The sequence below is a fragment of the Muscardinus avellanarius genome (assembly GCF_963383645.1).
Source record: "Muscardinus avellanarius genome assembly, chromosome: 4".
Lineage (NCBI taxonomy): Eukaryota > Metazoa > Chordata > Mammalia > Rodentia > Gliridae > Muscardinus > Muscardinus avellanarius.
This window is the reverse complement of record NC_137789.1, coordinates 99,810,528-99,831,090: the sequence shown is the minus strand read 5'-3', so window position 1 is coordinate 99,831,090 and position 20,563 is coordinate 99,810,528. Positions and strand designations below refer to the sequence as shown.

Below are 20,563 nucleotides of genomic sequence, written 5' to 3'. Positions count from 1 at the left end.
AAACATTCTTTACTCCTCTGTGCTAGCACATTGCTACTTTAAAAGTGAATAACTTAGCCGGGCGTGGTGACGCACGCTTCCCCGAGCTTGGGAGGCTGAGACAGAAGGATCACACAGGTTTGAAGCCAGCCTCAGCTACTTAGTGAGGCTCTCAGCAACTTAGTGAGACCCTGTTTCCAAATAAAATAGAAAATAGGTCTGGGAGTATAGCCTGGAGGCAGAAAAGCCCCTGGGTTCCACCCCCAGTAGCACACACACAAAAAAAACAGGATCTCACCAAGTTGATGAGAGTCTCACTACTTACTGAGGCTGTCCTCAAATCTGTGATTCTCCTGTTTCATTCTAACAAGTACTGGAATTACAAGCATGTGCCACCATACCAGCCATGGTCTTCCTCCCTCCCTCCCTCTTTCTTTTTTTGGTGGTACTGGGGTTCCTAGAAACCCTTCTACCTCCAGTTCTACCCTCAGTACCACCACCAAAAAAAAAAAGTGAATAACTTATACACAAGCGAATTTGCAAGATACTCTCCTCATAGCTTCCTCCTTGGAAACTCCTAAGAGTACTGACTCTTAATGAAACTATGGTATCTCTGTATACAACAAAATCCAAACTGAAGATCTCAGTGAGGTGACAGTCTTCTTTTGGACAGATAAACTACTAAAATTGGCAGAACTGGTGGGGTGGAACCTATGGACGTTCATGGTGACCATCCAAACTTTTTCCCAAACTTTAAAATCAAGAACATAAAAAGGACTAAAACCAACAGTCAAAAGCCTATTAAAAGATTCCTTAAACTCTGACCAGTTCTTGTAACATTCCTAGCCTCCCAGCCAAAAGGCCCAGTGGATAGGTATGGCTATTCATGTCCTCAGAGCTAGAAAGCACAGTCACTCTCCACTTTCCCATGTTTTTAGCCTAAATTTTGTTTCATCTTTGGTGCTTCCACAGGCTACATATTAAAAATCCATGGTTTGCTTTTTTAGTGTCCTTTGGTTCAAAATAGCCAATGCTTAGCCAGGCATGGTGGAGCACACTTGTAATCCCTGCATTTGGGAGGCTGAGACAGGAGGATCACGGTTCACGGCCAGCCTCAGCTACTTAGTGAGGCCCTCTGCAACTTAGTGAGACCCTGTTGCAAAATAAAGAATAAAAAATAGGGCAGGGGCTATAGCTTGGTGGTCAAATGCCCTTGCGTTCCATCCCCAGACCCGCCAAAATAAATAAATAAATAAATAAATAAATAAATAAATAAATAAGCAATGTTTTTCTTTTTCTAGGGGAAATTTTTTTTAAATCTATACTATATGGTAGAATTGTTCCATTTCTCTCCTAATGCTCCTAAGTCTTCAATCAAGACCTTCAAGGATTTTCAATTTCCAAAGAGAAGTTGTTATAATTCTGTCAGAGTAAATGCATTATCTGCAGTGTGATATGTTCTAAAATAAATCCCACACTCCTCCATACCTTCATTTAAAAATTCACATTAAATTCTTGAATCATCAAATTTTACTATTGTTTCCCTATAATTTTCAATAGTTTATGTTTTTTCTTGTGTAGTATAGTATTTTTCCACTTGATCTTTCAGCCCACTCGTCCATATTTCAATATATAGAAATTGTAGCTGCTAAATATATATATATTTATATGTATTATCTCTCTATATATTATATTATATCAATAATATATAACATATTACATATTACATATATTTAGCAGCTAGGATTTATATCATCTCCTGACTTGTTCTACTGGGAAATCTTGTTTTATAGCTTGTAACAGCATTGTGTTGCAAGTAAATCTCCTTAAGTGCTCTAATTATTACCTCCTTGGGCTATTCTAACCCTGAATTTTGTTGTTCTTCTGTTCCTCTTAAGTACTGGCTATGATTTTTTCTTCTTTCTCAATACTAGAACTCAGTTCTGATTGTGGGAATATCTCAAGTGATAGCAGAATCACAAGAAGGTAGAATAGTTTCCACCCCTGTGACAGAGTGGACAGCTTGTCATTCAAAATTATCCATTCAAATCCTCTGCCACATGATTGGAGAGCTCCCTACTACAAACAGTTCCAAGGAGGCTGAGCTAAACTGTGAAGCTTACTTTACCAACTGGATGTGGTTGGGATTGTGCTGGTTCTACGCCAAGACATTGGGAGACATGATTTTCTATGCAAAATTCTGCTTGTCACTGTTGCACCTCTGCCATCTGCCATGAGAAATACATGCCCTGAGCAGTTGGGGTCCATAATGAAAAATATGAGGAGCTCTGAGCCCAGCCCCATAGCCTGAGCCATCCTAGCTAACCCACAGATATGAGTGAGAGAAATAAATATATATGTTTATTTTTGAGAATGGCATTAACAGAGCACTCTGAAAGAAGGAAAAAGAACCCAACCAATATAAGAAATATGAGCTGGTGGTAAATCAGGCAGCCACCCTTTGAAAAATCCTTGCATTGTCCTAACACCATAGACAAAAAGAACTCTACTCATGCCTTTTCAGTTATCCCTGGCCCTCAGAAAGCCTGGGAGACCAGGCAAATGTTGACAGGCAAGGAACCTTCACATCTCTGGAGCCACTCTTCTTCCCAGGAGGATCCCCATTTCGACCCTTGTCCCATGTTCCTCTATGGTTCTCTACCAGTCCTTAACATAGAAATCCTACAAATGCTGCATCACTGGGGAAAAAAACCCAAGGGCCCTCTACAGACTAGCAATATCCCACCCAAAAGTTACAGAGACAGAGGGAAAAAGAGTGAAACTGGAAATTAAAAGGGCAGAACAACTCATTCAGGTCACCACTTTTGCAAAATTATCTTTTTAAAATATCTATAAAAGTAACATCTGTTTCATAAGTCAAATGATACACATTTCTCTAAATATATTAATTCTGAAAATCAAAATGAGATAAAGCATGGAAAAATTAGATATATACACAGAAAAATACAGAGAAATCCCAAATACCACTTCCTTTGTATAGACAATGTTATTGGATCACACAGAATTATATCTGAGACCTACAAAATCCAGTTTTAAACATTTAAGCTAATTTAATGGACCTATTTTTTACCACTTAAGATTGATTCTCAGTTTGAAAGGTTCCACTGAGATTACGAAGTTGCAAGTAACAGGTAAAAAAATTTCTATAAGCCAAGCATGGTGGGGCACACTTACAATCCCAGCATTCAGGAAGCTGAGACAGGAGAATTATGGTTCGCGGTCAGCCTCAGCTACTTAGTGAGGCCCTTTGCAACTCAGTGAGACCCTGTTTCAAAATAAAGAATAAAAAACTGGACTGGGGGTGTAACTTTTAGGTAGAATGCCTCTAAGTTCCATTACCAGTACTGCAAAAAAAATTTTTTTTATGTAGTCCAGTACCTCAAATATAATATGCCACTGGAGACTCAATAGTGTCCTGACTTACCATTTTCAAGAGGTACATCCTCAGGCAGATCCACATCAAGCATAAGGTCATCATCCTCAAGGTCACATGATTCAAGATTATTAAGAATATCCTATAAAACCAGTAAAGAAAAAAAGACTATAACTTAGCTCAAGGAATATATATATAGAGATAATCAATAGTTTTGAAAATACTACCATATAATAATCTGGAGTTTGCATTTTAAGAATAAAATAAATTTTAATTTCTTTTTTAAAAAGGTAAGCATGTTGGCACATACCTATAATCCCAGTACTTAGGAGGATCTCAAAATTAAGGCCAGCCTGAGTAACTTAGCAAAATCCTATTTGAAAATAAAAAGCACACACACACGCATTCTCACACTCACCTATGCTACCCTCCAAAATCTCATGTGTTAAAGGCCTGTTTCTCTGGATGGTGGTGTTGAAAGGTGGTGGAACCTTTCAGTAGAGCCTGGTAGAAGGTCCTTAGGTCCCCAAGAGCATGGCCTTGAAGGGAAGAGGGGAACCCTGATCCCTTCTTCTTTATCTTTTACTTCCTTGACTTGAGCAGCATGGTGGTGAGCACACCACCATGGTGTGCTGCTGTATTACCATAGGCCCAAAGCTAAAGAGCTGAGTCTCCAAACTAAGCCAAAATAAACCTTTTCTCTTTATAAGTGAATTAGCTCAAGTATTGTTATAGTAACAGAAAGTTAATAGAAATTATTTAATTAAGCAATTTGTAAGATCCTCCTCTTCTTTCTCCTTCCCAGAATACTTTCACAATAGATTTATTTTCATTATATAAAACTTATACAATACTAGTAAAGTGACAGATATTGTTCAAAGCATTTTATAAATATGAATTCCTTTTATTTAATATCAAAAGCAACCCTTTGAACTCATGATTAATATGATTCCTATATTATATATGATCAAAGGAATGCACAAGAAGCCCAAACAACACACCAAAATAGGATATAAACACAGGAAGTCTAGCTCCTGTCCCCATGCTTTTAGCAACTTCCCTAGTAACATGAATAAAAGAAATCCAAAAGTATTTACCTAAAACCTATTCGTACCTTGGGGGGAGGCTATATCATTATTTCTAGGAATTGAACTACTTCCAAAAAATAATAAGTATTTAATAAGGTTACTATCCCAATTCCTTTCTTGTACAAATTCCACTTCCTGCCATCTACCATCAGTACCCACCACTTCATTGGCTTGATTTAATCTGTTCTATTTCTGTGATAAGAACAGATACTCCAACTGGTATAAACAGCCCCTTCAGCATTCTATTTGAAACTTCACCAGCAATTCTCAGAAAAGCAGGCTCTTATTCTGAGGTCTAAAGAAATGAATAAACATTTTCAAAGAAAAATAATTTCCACTGCATATCAATAGATTTGAATTAAAAAGCAGGTCTCTAAAACAGCATGTAAAGTTTTTTTTTTTTTTTTCCCAGTAACTGGAGATGGAACCCAGGGGCATTCTACCTCCAAGCTACACCTCGGCCCTATTTTTTATTCTTTATTTTGAAACAGGGTCTCACTGAATTGCAAAGGGCCTCACTAAGTAGTAGCTGAGGCAGTTCTTGAACCATGATCCTTCCTGTCTCAGCCCACAAAATCCTGGGATTACAAGCGTGCATCACCACGCCCAGCTAGAATTATTCATTTAAAAAAAAAACACACACTATGATATACATAGAAAAATAGTTGGAGGGTAACCAAAATATATGCTAACACTATTTTAGAATTATGAATGTTTTTTGTTGTCATCGTTGTTGTAAGAGCACCTGTATTTTCTTGATTTCTGCAATAAGCATTAAAACTTACATCATTTTACAAAAATAAAATCATGGCCTTTACCAAAAAAATTTTGGTTATATGCCTGAGTATGTATGAAATGAAATAATACTGAATGCCTTTAGCCAAAACTGACCACTAAGATCAGAGCAAAGAACCAAAGGTGACAAATCTAGCACTGTAGGTCAAGAGCAGCACTTGCTGAGACCCACCCAACTAGCAAAGCAGCACTGTGACCACTGCCAAAAAGAAGTCTAACTTGCAGTTCTAACAAAACTCTGTATTTGCTTTGTGTGGTTTCTGTGCCTTTAGCTTTAAAATAAAAAGTTGTTTTTAAAAAAAATATTCCTAGCCAGGCATGGTGGCACATGCTTGTAATTCCAGTATTTGGGAGGCTGAAACAGGAGGATCACAGGTTTGTGTCCAGACTCAGCTACTAAATGAGGCATTCCACAACTTAGTGAGACCCTGTTTCAAAATAAAGAATAAACAACAGGGCTGTGGGTGTAGCCTAGAGACAGAATACCCCTGGATTCCATCCCTAGTACTGCAAAAAATAAATAAATAAAATTAAATATATTATATATTATATATATATATATATATCCTTAAAGAATGGATGGGCTTGTTCTGATAAATGCAAAAGTGATGAAATAATTATGATCAGAGTACTTTGATAAGTTACTAAGAAAACCCAGTGGAAAAGGCAGGGAAACACAGAAAATTGGGAAGGGAGAGAAAAGCATCAGTACTTAACACCTGTCAATAAATAATTGCATATGACACTTTGAAAATTTATTTCATCATATGGAAAGATGTCCTGTGTTATGGTTTACATTTACGTGTTCCTCGAAGTCCTTTGGAAGGCAGGGCACAGTTGAAGGTGAGTCCATGAAGGTATGTCCTTGAGAACAATATAGGTCCTTCAACCCCTCCTTCTTTCTCTCTGTTTCCCACTACTATGCCCTGAGGCCCTGCCACCACAGTTCCTGTTTGGAAGCCTGCCTATCAAGACATCACCTCTGTAATCTCTGAACCCCCTTATCCCAGAATAAATCTTTTTTCCTTTAAATTGTGCATGTCAGATATTTTGGTCTCGGGAGCAAAAAAGCTGAATAAAAACACTTTATAAAATGGGGGGGGGGCACACCAAGTGCTGTTTGCACATACATCACTAGCACTACGAACTACATTATTATGTGAGACTATAATGTACCAATAAATGTTTATTTAAAAAAACAAAAATGGCAGCAATAAATTAGAGGAACAGAGGAAAATTAAATTATATATGCACAACATGACTATATCTTTAATGATAAAAGATACATTTAAATATCTAGAAACTAATAAACTCAAGGATTGTTGTCATCTATTACACTGAAAAAATACAAGCTTATGCTCTTTATATTCTTTTTGACTTTTTTATAATCTTTCTTCTTTTTAGCTTTAATTAATAGTAAAATTTCATGTTAGACAGTCTTCTTCCCTTGACAATAGCAGAGAAGTTCAAATCATGCAAACCCAGCCTACATTTGAGAACTTTCAACATGGTCCATCCCTAACCACACTAAAACCCAAAAGAGCCACTCTTCTTCACACAAGCTATTCTGGAACAACTTGAGTGCCTTCCCTGCTCTTCCCAGAAACACTATGTGAACAATAAATCTTTTCAAACACTTTTGATATACATATTACACCTTCAGCTACACATCTAATCAATATTGGGAGGATCATGTTCCTCCCCCATCATGTGGCCACCACAAGGCACATACTCAATAATTCAGAAGATAAAATACCAATATACAAAAAACAATATTCTGGGTATAGAATATACCCAAATAAACAAGACTAAAGTTTTAAGTAGTAACAAACTAAAATTTGCACTAAAGAAATACTATTCTAGTTGCAGTGTGGCAAAAAAATTTAAATAGAACAGAGAAACCTGTTTTGTGACCCTTGCAGAATCCATGTGACAAATGATGGTGGTTTGATCAGCTGATGAGAATGAAAAATAAGAGCCAAGCATGGTGGTGCACACCTATAATCCCAGTACTTGGGAGACTGAAACAGGAGGATAGTAGTTCAAGGATAGTCTCAGCAACAAGATTTTCAACAACCAAGCAAGACCTTGTTTCCAAATAAAAAATAAAAGAGTAGAGCTGGGGGTATAGCTCAAAGTAGAATGCCCCTGGGTTCAATCTCCAGTATCACAAGAGAAAGTCAGAGAGGGACGAAGAGAAGGAAGGACAGGCCTGAGGCATATTTAAAGAGTTAGAATCTACAAGGCCAGTTAACTGGGAAGTAAGCAAGGACCCATGATCCTTAGTTTCTGGCTTGAGAAATAGGATATATGATGCCTGTTCATGAAAATAAAGCATAAAAATGGCCAATCTCAAAAAAACTGGAAAAACAAAATGATAGGAACTAAAAATAATGTCAGAAAAATATTAATAGTTTAGAAAGCCAATAATTAGATAAGAGTATGACAATGAAAACTAAATGTGTATACTCTCTGGATCCTATAAACCTCACTGGAATTAAAACTCTGACTGAGCACTGATTAGCAGAATTATCACAGAACTTGCTTGGTCTCTAAGAATGCTTTTCATGTAGTGAACTGTGAAATTGTAGATCAGTGTTTCATATGTTTCTCCTACACCATATGTTTCAGAAAGCCTAAATGTTTTGAAAAATGAATGATACAATCATTAGTTAAATTACACTGTGAAGTTAATTTTGGGTAGGTACTATTTAGGAATTCTGAAGTGCATATAAATTTGTGTAAAATCCAAGACAATCTGAATTTCTGAAGAGTTTCTTTGTCCCCAAATTCCTTTGTACTATGTAGTTATATGCCCCCCTTCTACCTATAGCCTCTGTCAAACACTGTAACATCTGTCCATCAGTCGATATCACCATTCAAGAATGTCATATAAATGGAATCATAGTGTATGCAAACTTCTGAGTGGCTTCTTTCACTCAATATAATGCCTTTTTATGATCCATCTAAACTGTTTAATATACCAACAATTGGTTCCTTTTTGACTGTTGGATAGTATTCAATTGAATGGAAATACCAGTTTGTATATCCATTCACTCACTGAAGGACACTGACTTTCCTGTTTTAGCTATTATAAATAAAACCGCTGAGCCAGGCATGGTGATGTTAGTAATCTCAGTATATGGGAGGCTGAGACAGGAGAATCACAGGTTCATGGGTAGCCTCAGCAAGTAGTGAGACTCACAGCAACCTAGTGAAACCCTGTTTCAAAAATAAAAAATAGAGCTATTTTTTATAGCTCTATTTTTTATAGCTCTATTTATAGCTCTATGGCACATGCTTATAATCCCAGTACCTGGGAGGCTGAGACAAGAGGATTTCAAGTTCGAGGCCAGCCTCAGTTACTTAGTGAGGTACTCTGCAACTTAGTGGGACCCTATTTCAAAATAAAGAATTAAAAAAATTAGGACTGGGGTTGTAGCTCGGAGGTAGAATGCCCTTGGGTTTAATTCCTAGTACCGCAAAAGAAAAAAAAAAAAGAATAAGTAAATAAATAAATTAGGGCTGGGTGTAGCTCAGAGGGAGAATGGCCCTGTGTTGAATCCCCAGTACCATAAAAATGAAACTGCTAAAAGCATTCATGTTCAAGCTTTTGTGTGAGGATAAAATCTCCTTTCTCAGCCGGGCGTGGTGGCGCACGCTTGTAATCCCCGCGCTTGGGAGGCGGAGAAAGGAGGATAGCGCTGGTTTGGAGCCAGCCTCGCTGGTTTAAGAGACCCTGTTTCCAAATAAAAAATATAAAATAGGTCTGGGAGTGTAGCCCAGAGATAGAAGGGCTTCCAGGAACCCCAGTACCGCCAATAAATAAATAAATAAATAAATAAATAAATAAATAAAATCTCCTTTCTCTAGGACAAGTATTCAGGAGTGGGGGTGCTGGATAATATAGTGAGAGTGTGTTTATGTCTTAAGAAACTGCCAGGCCATTTCCCAGAAATGTTTTAACATTTTGCATCCCAATCCACAATGAGACTTCTAGTTGCCTAACACCCTCTCCGACCCACAGAAGTTAATCTTTACTTTAGCTGTTCTAATGGGTGTGCCACTGTTCTCCATGGACTCAGTCAGCTAATGTTTGAACATATCTTCATATGCTTACTTGCCATCCTTGTATCCTTTTTAATAAGGTGCCTGTCAAGTACCATATATATTTTTTTTAATTTGAGTCATCTCCTTAGTGATTATTTTTAAGTTATTTACATATTCTGAATACAAATCTGTTGACAGCTATGTGATCACAAATATTTTCCCCCAGTTTTGTAGTTTGACTTTTAATTTTTCTTTGATAGTGTCTTTGGTAAAGCAAAGGTCTTAAATTTTAGGAAATCCAGTTTTCTTTTTATGAATCATGCTTTTGGCATAATACCTAAAAACTCTAATATCTCTTGACCTAGCCTCCAGATAACAAAGATTTCTTTTGTGTTTTCTCCTAAAAGTTTTACAGTTTTATATATTACAATTACAACTCGGGTCCATTTGGGAATAATTTTTGTATTACGTGAAATTTTAGTTAAGATTCTTTGTTTTTTCACATGTCCATGATTCAAAACACACTTGTTGATATCATTTTCCACTGCACTGCTTTTGCACCTCTGTCAAAGATCAACCAGGCTTTAGTCTAACAAAATTGCTTTAATAATCCAGTTTCTAACTAACCATTGTATATAGAGAAAGAATTTGTGTATTCACTTTGCACCTTTTGAAACTACTATATTTATTAGTTATAGCTATTACTTGCAGATTACATGAGATTTGCTATGTAAATAATAATGTTATCTCACAATAAAGATGCCTTTTATATATTTTTATTGTATTACTCTACTGGTTAAACTTCATATTTTATAGGTATGCACTGCAGAAGACATTTTGGTTAAGACAGATCCACATACAATGCTGGTCCCAAAGATATATTGCCTAGTGAAAATGTAGCCATTTTGGTTAGTGTAAATACACTCTATGGTGTTTACACAACAATGATATTTGCACAACAACAAAATCACTTAACAATGCATTGCTCAGGACCAATACCCAACAATGAACAATGCATAACTTGTGTTGAAATAAAAAAGTGGTGCTGAAATAAAAAAGTGGTGTTGAAAAAAAAAAAAAGGATAGACATCTTTGCTTTGTTCCCAGAGTTAGAAAAAAAAGCATTTATTCTTTCTTCATTAAGTATAATGAGAGCTGTAGTGAGTGACTGGGTGGGAGAGGTGGAGGAGGGTAAGAAAGGGAAGACGCTCATAGAAAAATACAGCAAAATAAAAAACACAAACCCATTTATGTCAATAATTATATAAGATGTAAACGTACTAAATACCCTAAATAAGGATCAAAGACTACTGAACTGGATTTTAGAAAAAGAAGAGAATGGAACCATCTGCTATTTACAAGGCAGAATTTAAATATAAAGAGACATGTAAATTGAGAGTAGACTGGTGAGACTTATGTATAAAAAATTGTACAGGATGAACATATAATTGAATAATTTTTTAAAATTCCTAATGTAGTAATCATTTGAATATAAAGAATGGAATAGGGAAGCTGAAGAAAAGAATCAGATTCAGAATAGTCAAAAAGCTGTAGTATTGTAGCTCTGAAGATGGAGAAAAGAGGTCATGAATCAGGAACAGCTGTTTAAAGTTGGAAAAAGCAAGAAAATGGATTCTCCCCCAGAGCCTCATGGAAGGCATGCAGCAGCCCTGCCAACATCCCATTTAGCCCATGACAGACTGCGTCTGACTACTAACCTACAGGACAACAGGATAACAAATTCATGTTGTTTTAAGCAGTACAGTTATGGTAATTTGTTACAACAGCAAGAGAAAATTAATATAATCCTGTTTCCTCAGATTCTAAAATCAGGCCTATTTCTGTATCTCCTGTTTTAGAGTCAATACTATTCCCACTGCCTACCCTTCTTATAGATTACATATTTTAATTTCTTCCTTTCTGTGTGCTTTCCAGAGGGCTGAAAGAAAAACAGGACAACCTATAAGCAGATGCAATACAATAGCATCTGAAAAAAAGGCAGAGTGGGACTTTGTGGACTTTGATAAAGTCTTTGATAAACAGAATGTTTCCATAATCTCAAAATATTTGCCCTCAAGATACTTACTAAATATAAAGAGAATAGTTAACTTAGCATTAGAAAACTCTAGTAGATAGCACCCTAATCAAGTGAACAAAATTAACATCAATGGTACAGACTAAAATCATGTATTTCCTGATATGATTCACTGAAATGGAAAGATTCTCCTCTCTGTTGCATTCACTATCTCATCAGAAAGCGTTCATACAAAACTCTATTAAAAACCACTCTATAAAACAATGCATCAGTAGACTTCAAACGTATCAAGATTATGAAGAAGCAAGAAAGGCAGAGTTGTCACAGACTGGAGGAGTTAAGAAGACAGGACAACAAACAGTGTTGGGTAATCAATTGAATTCTGGACCAGATTTAAAAAAAAAAAAAAAGACAATGGTGGAAAAACTGGCAAAATGCAAATTAGGTCTAGGTATTAGTATTCTATTCAACTTAATTTTCTGATTTTGTTCACTGAGTTATGGTTAACATAAACAGATAAAAGGTGAGCAGGTTGTGGTGGCACATGCTTGCAATTCCAGTACTTGGGAGGCTAAATAGTAGTATTACAGTTCTGAAGCCAGCCTCAGCAACTTAGTGAGACCCTGTTTCAAAACAAAAAATAAAATAGGGCTGGAGTTATAGCTCAGAGGTAGCATGTCCCTGGGTTCAATCTCCAGTGCCACAGACAGACAATGGCTGAAAGGTACACCCGAACTCTGTATTTTATTAAATTTCTCTGTAAGTCTAAAATTAGTTCTTAAATAAAAAGGTAGGAAAAAAAACTCATGCCACATTATATAAACTACATTCTGGGCAGAAAATAGTTTCTACTTGTCACCTTCAGGTTAGGAAGAATGCTTATTAATAAGCACTAAGAAAGGAGACCTCAAAAATAAGTAAGTATTGCCAAGCAGAGTGGCACACACTTGTAATCCCAGTACTTGGGAAGCTGAGACAAGTGGATCACAGGTTCGGGGCCAGCCTCCGCTACTTGATGAGGCCCTCTGCAACTTAGTGAGATCCTGTTTCAAAATAAAGAATAAAAAATAGGGTTGGGGGTGTAACTCAAAGGTAGAATGCCCCAGGTTCAATCCCCAGTACTACAAAAATAAATAAATAAATCTGGTATTAATTTAGAAAATTGAACATTTTCAAGGAGAGGGAATATATTATCAAAACAAATGTCTTCATTTCTTCTAGCACTACAGGATGCAGGAAGTCAGGCTTCAGAACAAAGAAGGAAAAAGTTGGAACTTCAGAGCTGGAAAAGTTTACAATCACTTGAGTCAAGTTCTCATGAGGGAAGAACATAAATTATTATATATGATAAATTAATTATACAACTAGGGCTAAAATCTGGCTTTCTTAGTGGATGGTCTAATGTTCTTGACTATGTTCTACCTCATCATATATTAAAAGAGAAGTTCCAGAAGCCAACTTTCCATCTCTGGCTCCAAGCAACCCAACTTCAACTGTCAAACTAGTAACTTCTGCAAATACAAGCTGCCTGACTCCTAAGATCAAGAAAGGGATAAAAGATTAGGTAAATGCCACCCAACTGGTGCTAAAAATTGAAGAGGCTAAAGGCAATACCTATTGACTTTTGTTTTAAATACCACTAAATAGCCTGAGTTGATGATGTTCAATTATTCGTTCAGATTAGAAGAGCAACCTAACCAACTCCTACAATTCATCCAATTAATGAAAGACATTTAACTTTTTGGCTTCAGTATTCACATTATTAAGTTTACAGTATCAATCTTATTCAACTCACAGAGGGAAGGGTACAGGACCCAAAAAGCAGTGCTGCAAGAGCTGTGTGCATGCATGTTTCTATTACTCTGTACCCCAGAATGATGTATAGTTACAAAATACCAAATAAAAGTAGAAAAAATATTTTAAATAAAGTAGGGCTGGGGGTATGGTTCAGAGGTAGAAATGTCCCTGGATTCAATTCCCAGTACCAAAAAGTTAATAATTTAAAAATATATTTTTTCTTAATAAATATTACCAATTATACATCTATACTATGCAAGGTACTGCACTACATAAAAGAAATATGTTGATGAACAAATTACTCTTTTTGTTAGCAAATTACTTTTAAATTCACTTTTTCTCTGAAACACAGACCTTGACCCAGAAAGAGTTTAGACAGTCTATCAATTCCATATATATCAAAGAAAAAAAGTAAAAGGAAAAATACTATGCTTGTGGTCTCAAACATAGACCAGAAGTCTGTGTGAAAATCTGAAGCAAAAATGTTGGCATATTTAATATTGTACTAGTCGCATACTATTTTAAGTCTTATTTGTAAATATCATTTGTTCTTTCAGTATGACATACTCAATTTTCCTTCCTTCCCAATCTTCTTATTTTCTTACCTTCATCTCCAACTACTCTCTCTCTCTTACTCAATACTTTCAGTGAGGCTGGCATTCCTCCCACACAGGATGACTTTGTGATATCCCCATGAAACTATGCATGCTGGTCCCTATGGTTAAAACACTCACTCTCATTTGTGTGGCCATTTAAGTCAACTTTGTGTTCATTCTTCAAAGCTCAACTCAAATGTCATTTCTTTCTAGCTCTTGCTCTTTGACACACACACACCTCTCTTTTGTATTATTTCAAGATTATATGCATTCTAATCATAGCATATCACTATTAAATTCATTCTATGATCATCTGTTTTTTTGGGGGGGTTTTTTTTGGTTTTTTTTTTTTTTTTTTTTTTTTTTTTGGTGGTACTAGGGTTCCTGGAAGCCCTTCTACCTCCGGGCTACACTCCCAGACCTATTTTTACATTTTTATTTGGAAACAGGGTCTCCTAAGCCAGCGCACACGGCTGGCTTCGAACCTGCGCCATCCTCCTGTCTCTGCCTCCCAAGCACAGGGATTACAGCCGTGCGCAACCATGCCCGGCTGGGCATCTGTTTTTAAATATGTCTACCTACCATACTAAACTTTGGACTCATTAAGGATAAAAACAGCTTTATCTGTCTCGATATCCTCAGAATTTAACAGTATACCTGCGACATAGTAAAAGCTCAAAAATTACTGAATTGAACTTCATATTGCAATATATTTAATCTATGACATATTACTACTGAATAAAAATATATAATTAGGTTTAAAGGAACAGAACAATTGTATCTGATAAACTTAAACTTGAAGTTATAGTCATGGAACAAACCAATCCCATAATAATTAAATATACATAAAAATTCACCAGTCTAACAAAACAAAATCTATTGATAAAAACTTAAGATTCCTTGTCTCATGTCCCCTTATATGTAAGAAGTGAGCTGAAGGAAATCCCTTATATTCTTTCAAGTTCTGTGATTCTGTGTCAAAGAAGAGCTGGCAATATTAATATCAGTGTGAGATTTCCATTTACCTGTATTAGGACCGTCTCAACTTTCTATAATCTGTCCCTCCCACTATCCCATCTATGCTAGCATCACATTTTTAGTTACTTGCAAATTGCTATTATGACACGTGACACCTTAGAGACTTACTTTGTAAAGGTTATGTCACAATGTATATAGGAAAATATGGATAAGTAATAAACAGTACCTTTAAGTATTTCTAAATTTGAATTAAATGGAAATATTTAACAGGTCTTCATGGCATCCATTTCAACAAGTATTGAGACCTTAGTGAAAAAACCTAAACAGGACCAAAGATAGAGAGAAAGCACCAACTACTCAAGACATGTAGTAGAGCTAGATACTAAAAGTGACTAGATTGGGTATAAGAACAGATCGTGAAGAGAAGGCAAAATTTAAGATGGGAGATAGTAAATCAGAAATGGAAGGAAAAATGACAGATAAATAACAAGTCAAAAATGGCAGTTTAAAATAATTTCACAAAATAAACAGGAGGAGAAATACTACTCATAACTTCTAGGTCAGAAGGTTATGTTTTTTCTCCCCAATTGTCAGTCAACTATAGATTTAGCCAATAGTACCCTTTCTACTGCCCTCTCCTTGAGATTTCTACTACCACCTCTCACTTGAAAAATAGCTTCCAGCATCTTCTCTAACTTCTAATTCGATCTTTCATACTGAGCACTTTAAATGTGTTAATCAAATGACATCCTTTCCTCTCTAAAGTCTTCCAATAACTCCCCTTCAGATCAAAGGACAACAATCCAAATCCTTCCAGCTCTGTGAAAGCTCTGTGCTGATCAATCCAATCCTGCCACCCCTCTACTCCACCAATCCCTCCTACCATTTCCTAAAAACACATGACATTCTTCAATATGCATCCTTTCTTTTTTTGGGGGGATGGTGAGTCTGGGGATGGAACCCAGAGGCATTCGACCTCCGAGCTACACCCCCTGCCCTATTTTTTTATTCTTTATTTTGAAACAGGGTCTCACTAAAGTTGTGGAGGGCCTCACTAAGTAGTTGAGGCTGTCTGAGAACCGTGATCCTCCCGAATGCTGGGATTACAGCGTGTGTCACCACGCCCAGCAATATGCGTCGTTCTAACCTAGATCATCCCTAGACCAACTTAGCCTAAATACTATATCCTGAAAAAGCCTTGCCTAAAACACACAGGTATTCCAGTAATATGCTTTTTCCTTTATAATTCTCCTCTGTAGCACTTCCTCTAGTCATCAACTGAAAATACTTAAGAAATCAAGAAAACATTTTAACTATATGCCCCCTCATCAAAAGATAAGCACCACTAGAACGAAACCTGTAGCTTTCTTGGTCACTGTATCCTCAGTATCTTACACATAATAAACACTCAAATATGCTAGATGGGTGAATGCTTTTTTCTGGGGGCCAGAAGAAGAATGGTACCAGAAAAGACAACAAAGAGAAAACAGAGTACCTGTAAAGTTTGCAAAAGCTTTTATTATGTTAGAAAAGCTAATTTCTAAGTATTTAGGATTGTCTGCAATGTTTTAATAGAGGGATCAGCAAACTTTTTAAAGGTCAAATAGTAAGTACTTTAGGTTTGTGGGCACCACAGTCTCTGTTGTAACTTCATAGTATAACAGCAGCACAAAAGAAGACACAGAGTATACATGCAAATTAAAGAGCAAAAACTATGTTCCAATAAAACTTTACTTACAAAAACAAATGGGTAGTCTGTAGGCAGTAGCTTGCTGGACCCTATTAATACACCCTAAAGAAAAAGAAGCTAGAAACCAAATAAATGCCCTATACTCTCAACTTTTTAGGAAAGTGAAGCAATGAGTTCAAGAACAGACTGGACAACATAGCAAGACCCCATTTCAAAACAAAATACCTCTTCTTTAATTTTAATAAAAAAATCATTCCCTGAAATACTGACCATAAACACATCCCAAAATTTGAAGTTTTCATGGTTTGGCATAAATTTTTAATTAGAACCATACATGGATTCTTACATTAATGGCTAGAATTAGCTGACTTCTTTCTTCATCATAAATATTTCTCAATAACTTGAATAGTAGTACCACACAGTGGGATTTCTTTTTAGTTTTAACCAAGTGAAACATATAAATGGCAATGTACAGTAGAAATTCTAAAATGTATGCTAAACAAATAAAGCAAAGTAAATAAGTGAATTAATAAATAAAGTCCTCTTTGTATTGCATTTCCTTTCATTCTCAGAATTTACTCTAGTTTGACACAGAGATGAACAAGAGAGAAGCAAACAATCTGAATGCCCAAAACAAGTATTCTCCAAAAAGACTACAAGACAGACATTTGATAACAGGCAGAAAACAGAGAATTACAGTAAACAGATATTTAAAAAGCCTAAATGGGGAAATACAGTATAAATCTATGGTTGTACATGGTATAAAATCAGAAGGTAGTTGCTCCAAGTTTTAATTCCTCTATATCTCCAGAATGACTGTGTGACTTTTCTAGGCCTCAGTATATTTAGGAATTAAATGACTAAGACTAAATGATCTCTACAACATTGATTCTATGACATCAATTTTTTCTGCATATATAAGAAATTACAGCTTTGCCAAATAGTAAAAGATCAAGAGAATGGCAATAGGAAGGAAATCAGTATAAATTCCATTTTGATGATTAATACATCTAAAACAAAGTCAGAAAACATAAATAGATGCTTTATCCCTCAATAAAAAGGAATATAGCCTGTAATCATTTTAAGCAGCTATTTGATATTATTGATAATTATCAACATAATTACAAACAACAATATCAAATATATGCACTTATCACTGACATTGTTAGTAAAGAGTATGCAATTAAGCTCCATAATCTTCAGTATTAATCTAGCATTATATTTTATTTATTTTTTTAATTTAATTTTTTTATTGGTACAATGTATTCATACATCATAATGGTATAAAGAAAATACTTTTGTAGACATACATGCACACATCGCCCAGTTAGCCCCTACCCGATCCCCACCCTGTTCCCTCCCCATCCCTCCTTCCCATGCTTGGCTTAGTGGTTGACATCTAGTTTTATAGCAATTTATCCAATATTAATGATGATACTCTCACAAAACAGTTTCATTTGTCTGATACCAAGCTTTTGATGACTAAAAGATAACAGTTCAATATTTCTTTTTGCTTTCTTTCTTACCAGAGAATATTTTTTTCTTTTCTTTTTTTTTTTTAGGTGAAGCTATCATACATTTATTTATTTATTTTTCAGAAAAAATCTATCCTGATATGGAATATGGACTCTAGACACCCAAAACAATCTCGAAAAAGAACAAAGCTAGAAGATGTATATTTTCTGATTTCAAACCATGTAAAGCTACAATAATTGAAACAGTGTAGTACTGTTCTAAAGGCAGATATATAAACCACTGGAGTTAAATAAAAGCCTAGAGATAAATTCTTCCCTATATTGTCAAGTTATTTTTGACAAGGTTTCCACGAACATTTGGTGGAGGAAATAATAATCTTTTAACTAAATATTGTTGAAAAATAATAATTACATGAAAAAGAATAAAATTGGATCCTTACCTAACATATTTACAAACATTAACTCAAAATAGATAAAAGACCTAAATATAAATCTTAAGACTATAAACTTTTAGAAGAAAATCTGGGTCATAAAACCTCACAACATTGAAATTGGCAGTGATTACTTGGATATGATTTCAATGGCACAGGCAACAGAAGAGTATACAAACTCCCTAAAAAATAAAAAAATATTGTATATCCAAAGACAATGTAAACAGAGTTAAAAGTTACTGATAGAATGGGATAAAATATTTCCAAATGCTATATCTGAAGGTATATTAATATTCCAACTAGAAATCCTAAAAATTAACAACAATAAAGGCAAACAATACCATTTAGAGATAGGTAAAAGACTAACATAAATAATGAATCTCCACAGATAACCAATCTTAGTTGTCTGTTGGATGGAAAATCTTGTTTCTCTGGTTCTGGTGTGTGTTACCTATTTCTTCTTTGTAGTTAATCTCTTTGAGTATTTTCTCTAGCGCTGGTTTTGAAGACATAAATTCCTTCAGGTTCTGTTTGTCGTGGAAGCTTCTTATTTCCCCATCTAATTTGATAGAAAGTTTTGCTGGGTAGGAAATTTTTGGCTGGAAGTTGTTTTCTTTCAGAATTTGGAATATGTTACTCCAAGCCCTTCTGGCTTTCATGACTTGGTTTAGGAAGTCTGGAGTGATTCTAATTGGTTTGCCTCTGAATGTCTCTTGGCCCTTTGTTTTTGTTGCCTTTAAGATTCTCTGCTTGGCTTCCACAGTGGTCATTTTGACAATGATGTGGCGTGGGGATCCTCTTCTCTGATCCTCTCTAACGGGGGTTCTATAAGTTTCCTGGACCTGTGTATTGACCTCTTGCTCTATGTTTGGAAAATTTTCTGCTATTACTTCCTTGAAGAGATTGTTAATCCCTTTGGTTTCACCTTCTTTTCCCTCCTCTATTCCAATTATTCTTAGGTTAGCTCTCTTAAAATGGGCCCATATTTCTTCAATGTCAGATTCCTGCTGTCGGATTTTTTTTTCTAAATTAGAAACTATGCGTTCATTTTTTGAATCTTCATTTTGCTCATCTTCTAGGAGCAAGATTCTATTCTCCATGTTGTCTAATCGGTTGTTTATACTTTGAATTGAGGCCTTTACTTCATTAATTGCATCCTTTATCTCTCTTTGGCTCTCTCTGAATTCTTTTCGAAACACCTCTATTATTTCTACAGTTATTTTCCTGATTTGATCTTCTAGAAATCTCTGAATTTCTGTTTTATCAGTTTCTGAAGTTCTGGGGTTGTGGGCATTGCTCCAGTGTTATTCCTCTTTCCCATGATTTCGGAAGTTTGTGCCTTCTCTGGGTTCTTCCCTTGGGTCACTATGACTTCACTTAAGATGATGTGGATCTCGAGTTTGTGGTATCTCGGTCCCCACTACTCCTTTACTGGGTTGTATTGCAGAGTCTCAGACGCAGGGAGTCAATCGAGGCTGCTTTAGACCATGGGGGGTGCCAAGTTGGGCGTTCTCCTATGGTGTGATATCTCTGCCACCATCACTCCCCCACTGGGTCAAGTCCCTGGGAGTACAGTACTGGGATTTCTCCTCTAGGGGCCGCAATTTGACTCACTGTTGATTGCGCAGATGGAGCTGTCGTGGATTCGGTGAATTCACTGCTGCTGGCGCCGGTAGCAATATGGCGCCGCTGCCACGCCCTCGGCCATGAGGCTGGCATATTTCTTTTCTGTTTTTGAACTCCACTCTGAGTCCCTGCAGGGTGCGCTGAGCCCAGCCCCTGGGAGCTTTAGCTGCTCCCTGCACCGAGATATCTGCTGTATCCCACCCGGCTGTTCCGCAGCAGCTCACCTTGGCTCGCTGTCCGCCGCTCCTCTCTGGAGCTTGGTATGCTGTTGAGTGTGTTGGTCTGGTGCTGTCCGGTGAACTCGCCACTGCCGCCAGCAGTAAGGCGCTGCCACGTTCTTGGGCATGAGGACAGTGTATCTCCTCTCTGGTTTCTGAGCTCCGTTGAGTTCCCTTCCTCTCTGGAGCCTGGTGCTGCAAGGCAAAATGGCGCCCACCGCTTCACGCTGCGGCTCCGGCTGCAGCACTGCCGTCTGGTTTCTGGTGTCTTGTTTTTCCTGCCCTCTTTTTCTCTGTCCCTTAAAATTACATTTTTTGTTTCTCTGCTGATGGTGTTTTCTGGCTATGAAAGGCGCTGATTTTGTGGTAATAGAGATTGGTTGTTAGCGGGGCTCGTAAGCCCCGTTTTGC

At 36.5% G+C, this 20,563-nt stretch overlaps 1 protein-coding gene across 4 annotated transcripts in view; it reads right to left on the bottom strand.

The window, feature by feature from the left end:
• The window catches only part of CCSER2 (coiled-coil serine rich protein 2), a gene marked incomplete at both ends in the record, with an annotated part of 108,259 nt that overhangs the window by 73,782 nt on the left and 13,914 nt on the right, over positions 1–20,563 (bottom strand). For all 4 annotated transcript variants that reach the window (XM_080695266.1, XM_080695268.1, XM_080695267.1 and 1 more), the window contains one exon: positions 3,425–3,515. In XM_080695266.1, coding sequence (XP_080551392.1) covers positions 3,425–3,515 — 91 coding nt within the window. The remainder of the gene's footprint in view (positions 1–3,424; positions 3,516–20,563) is intronic.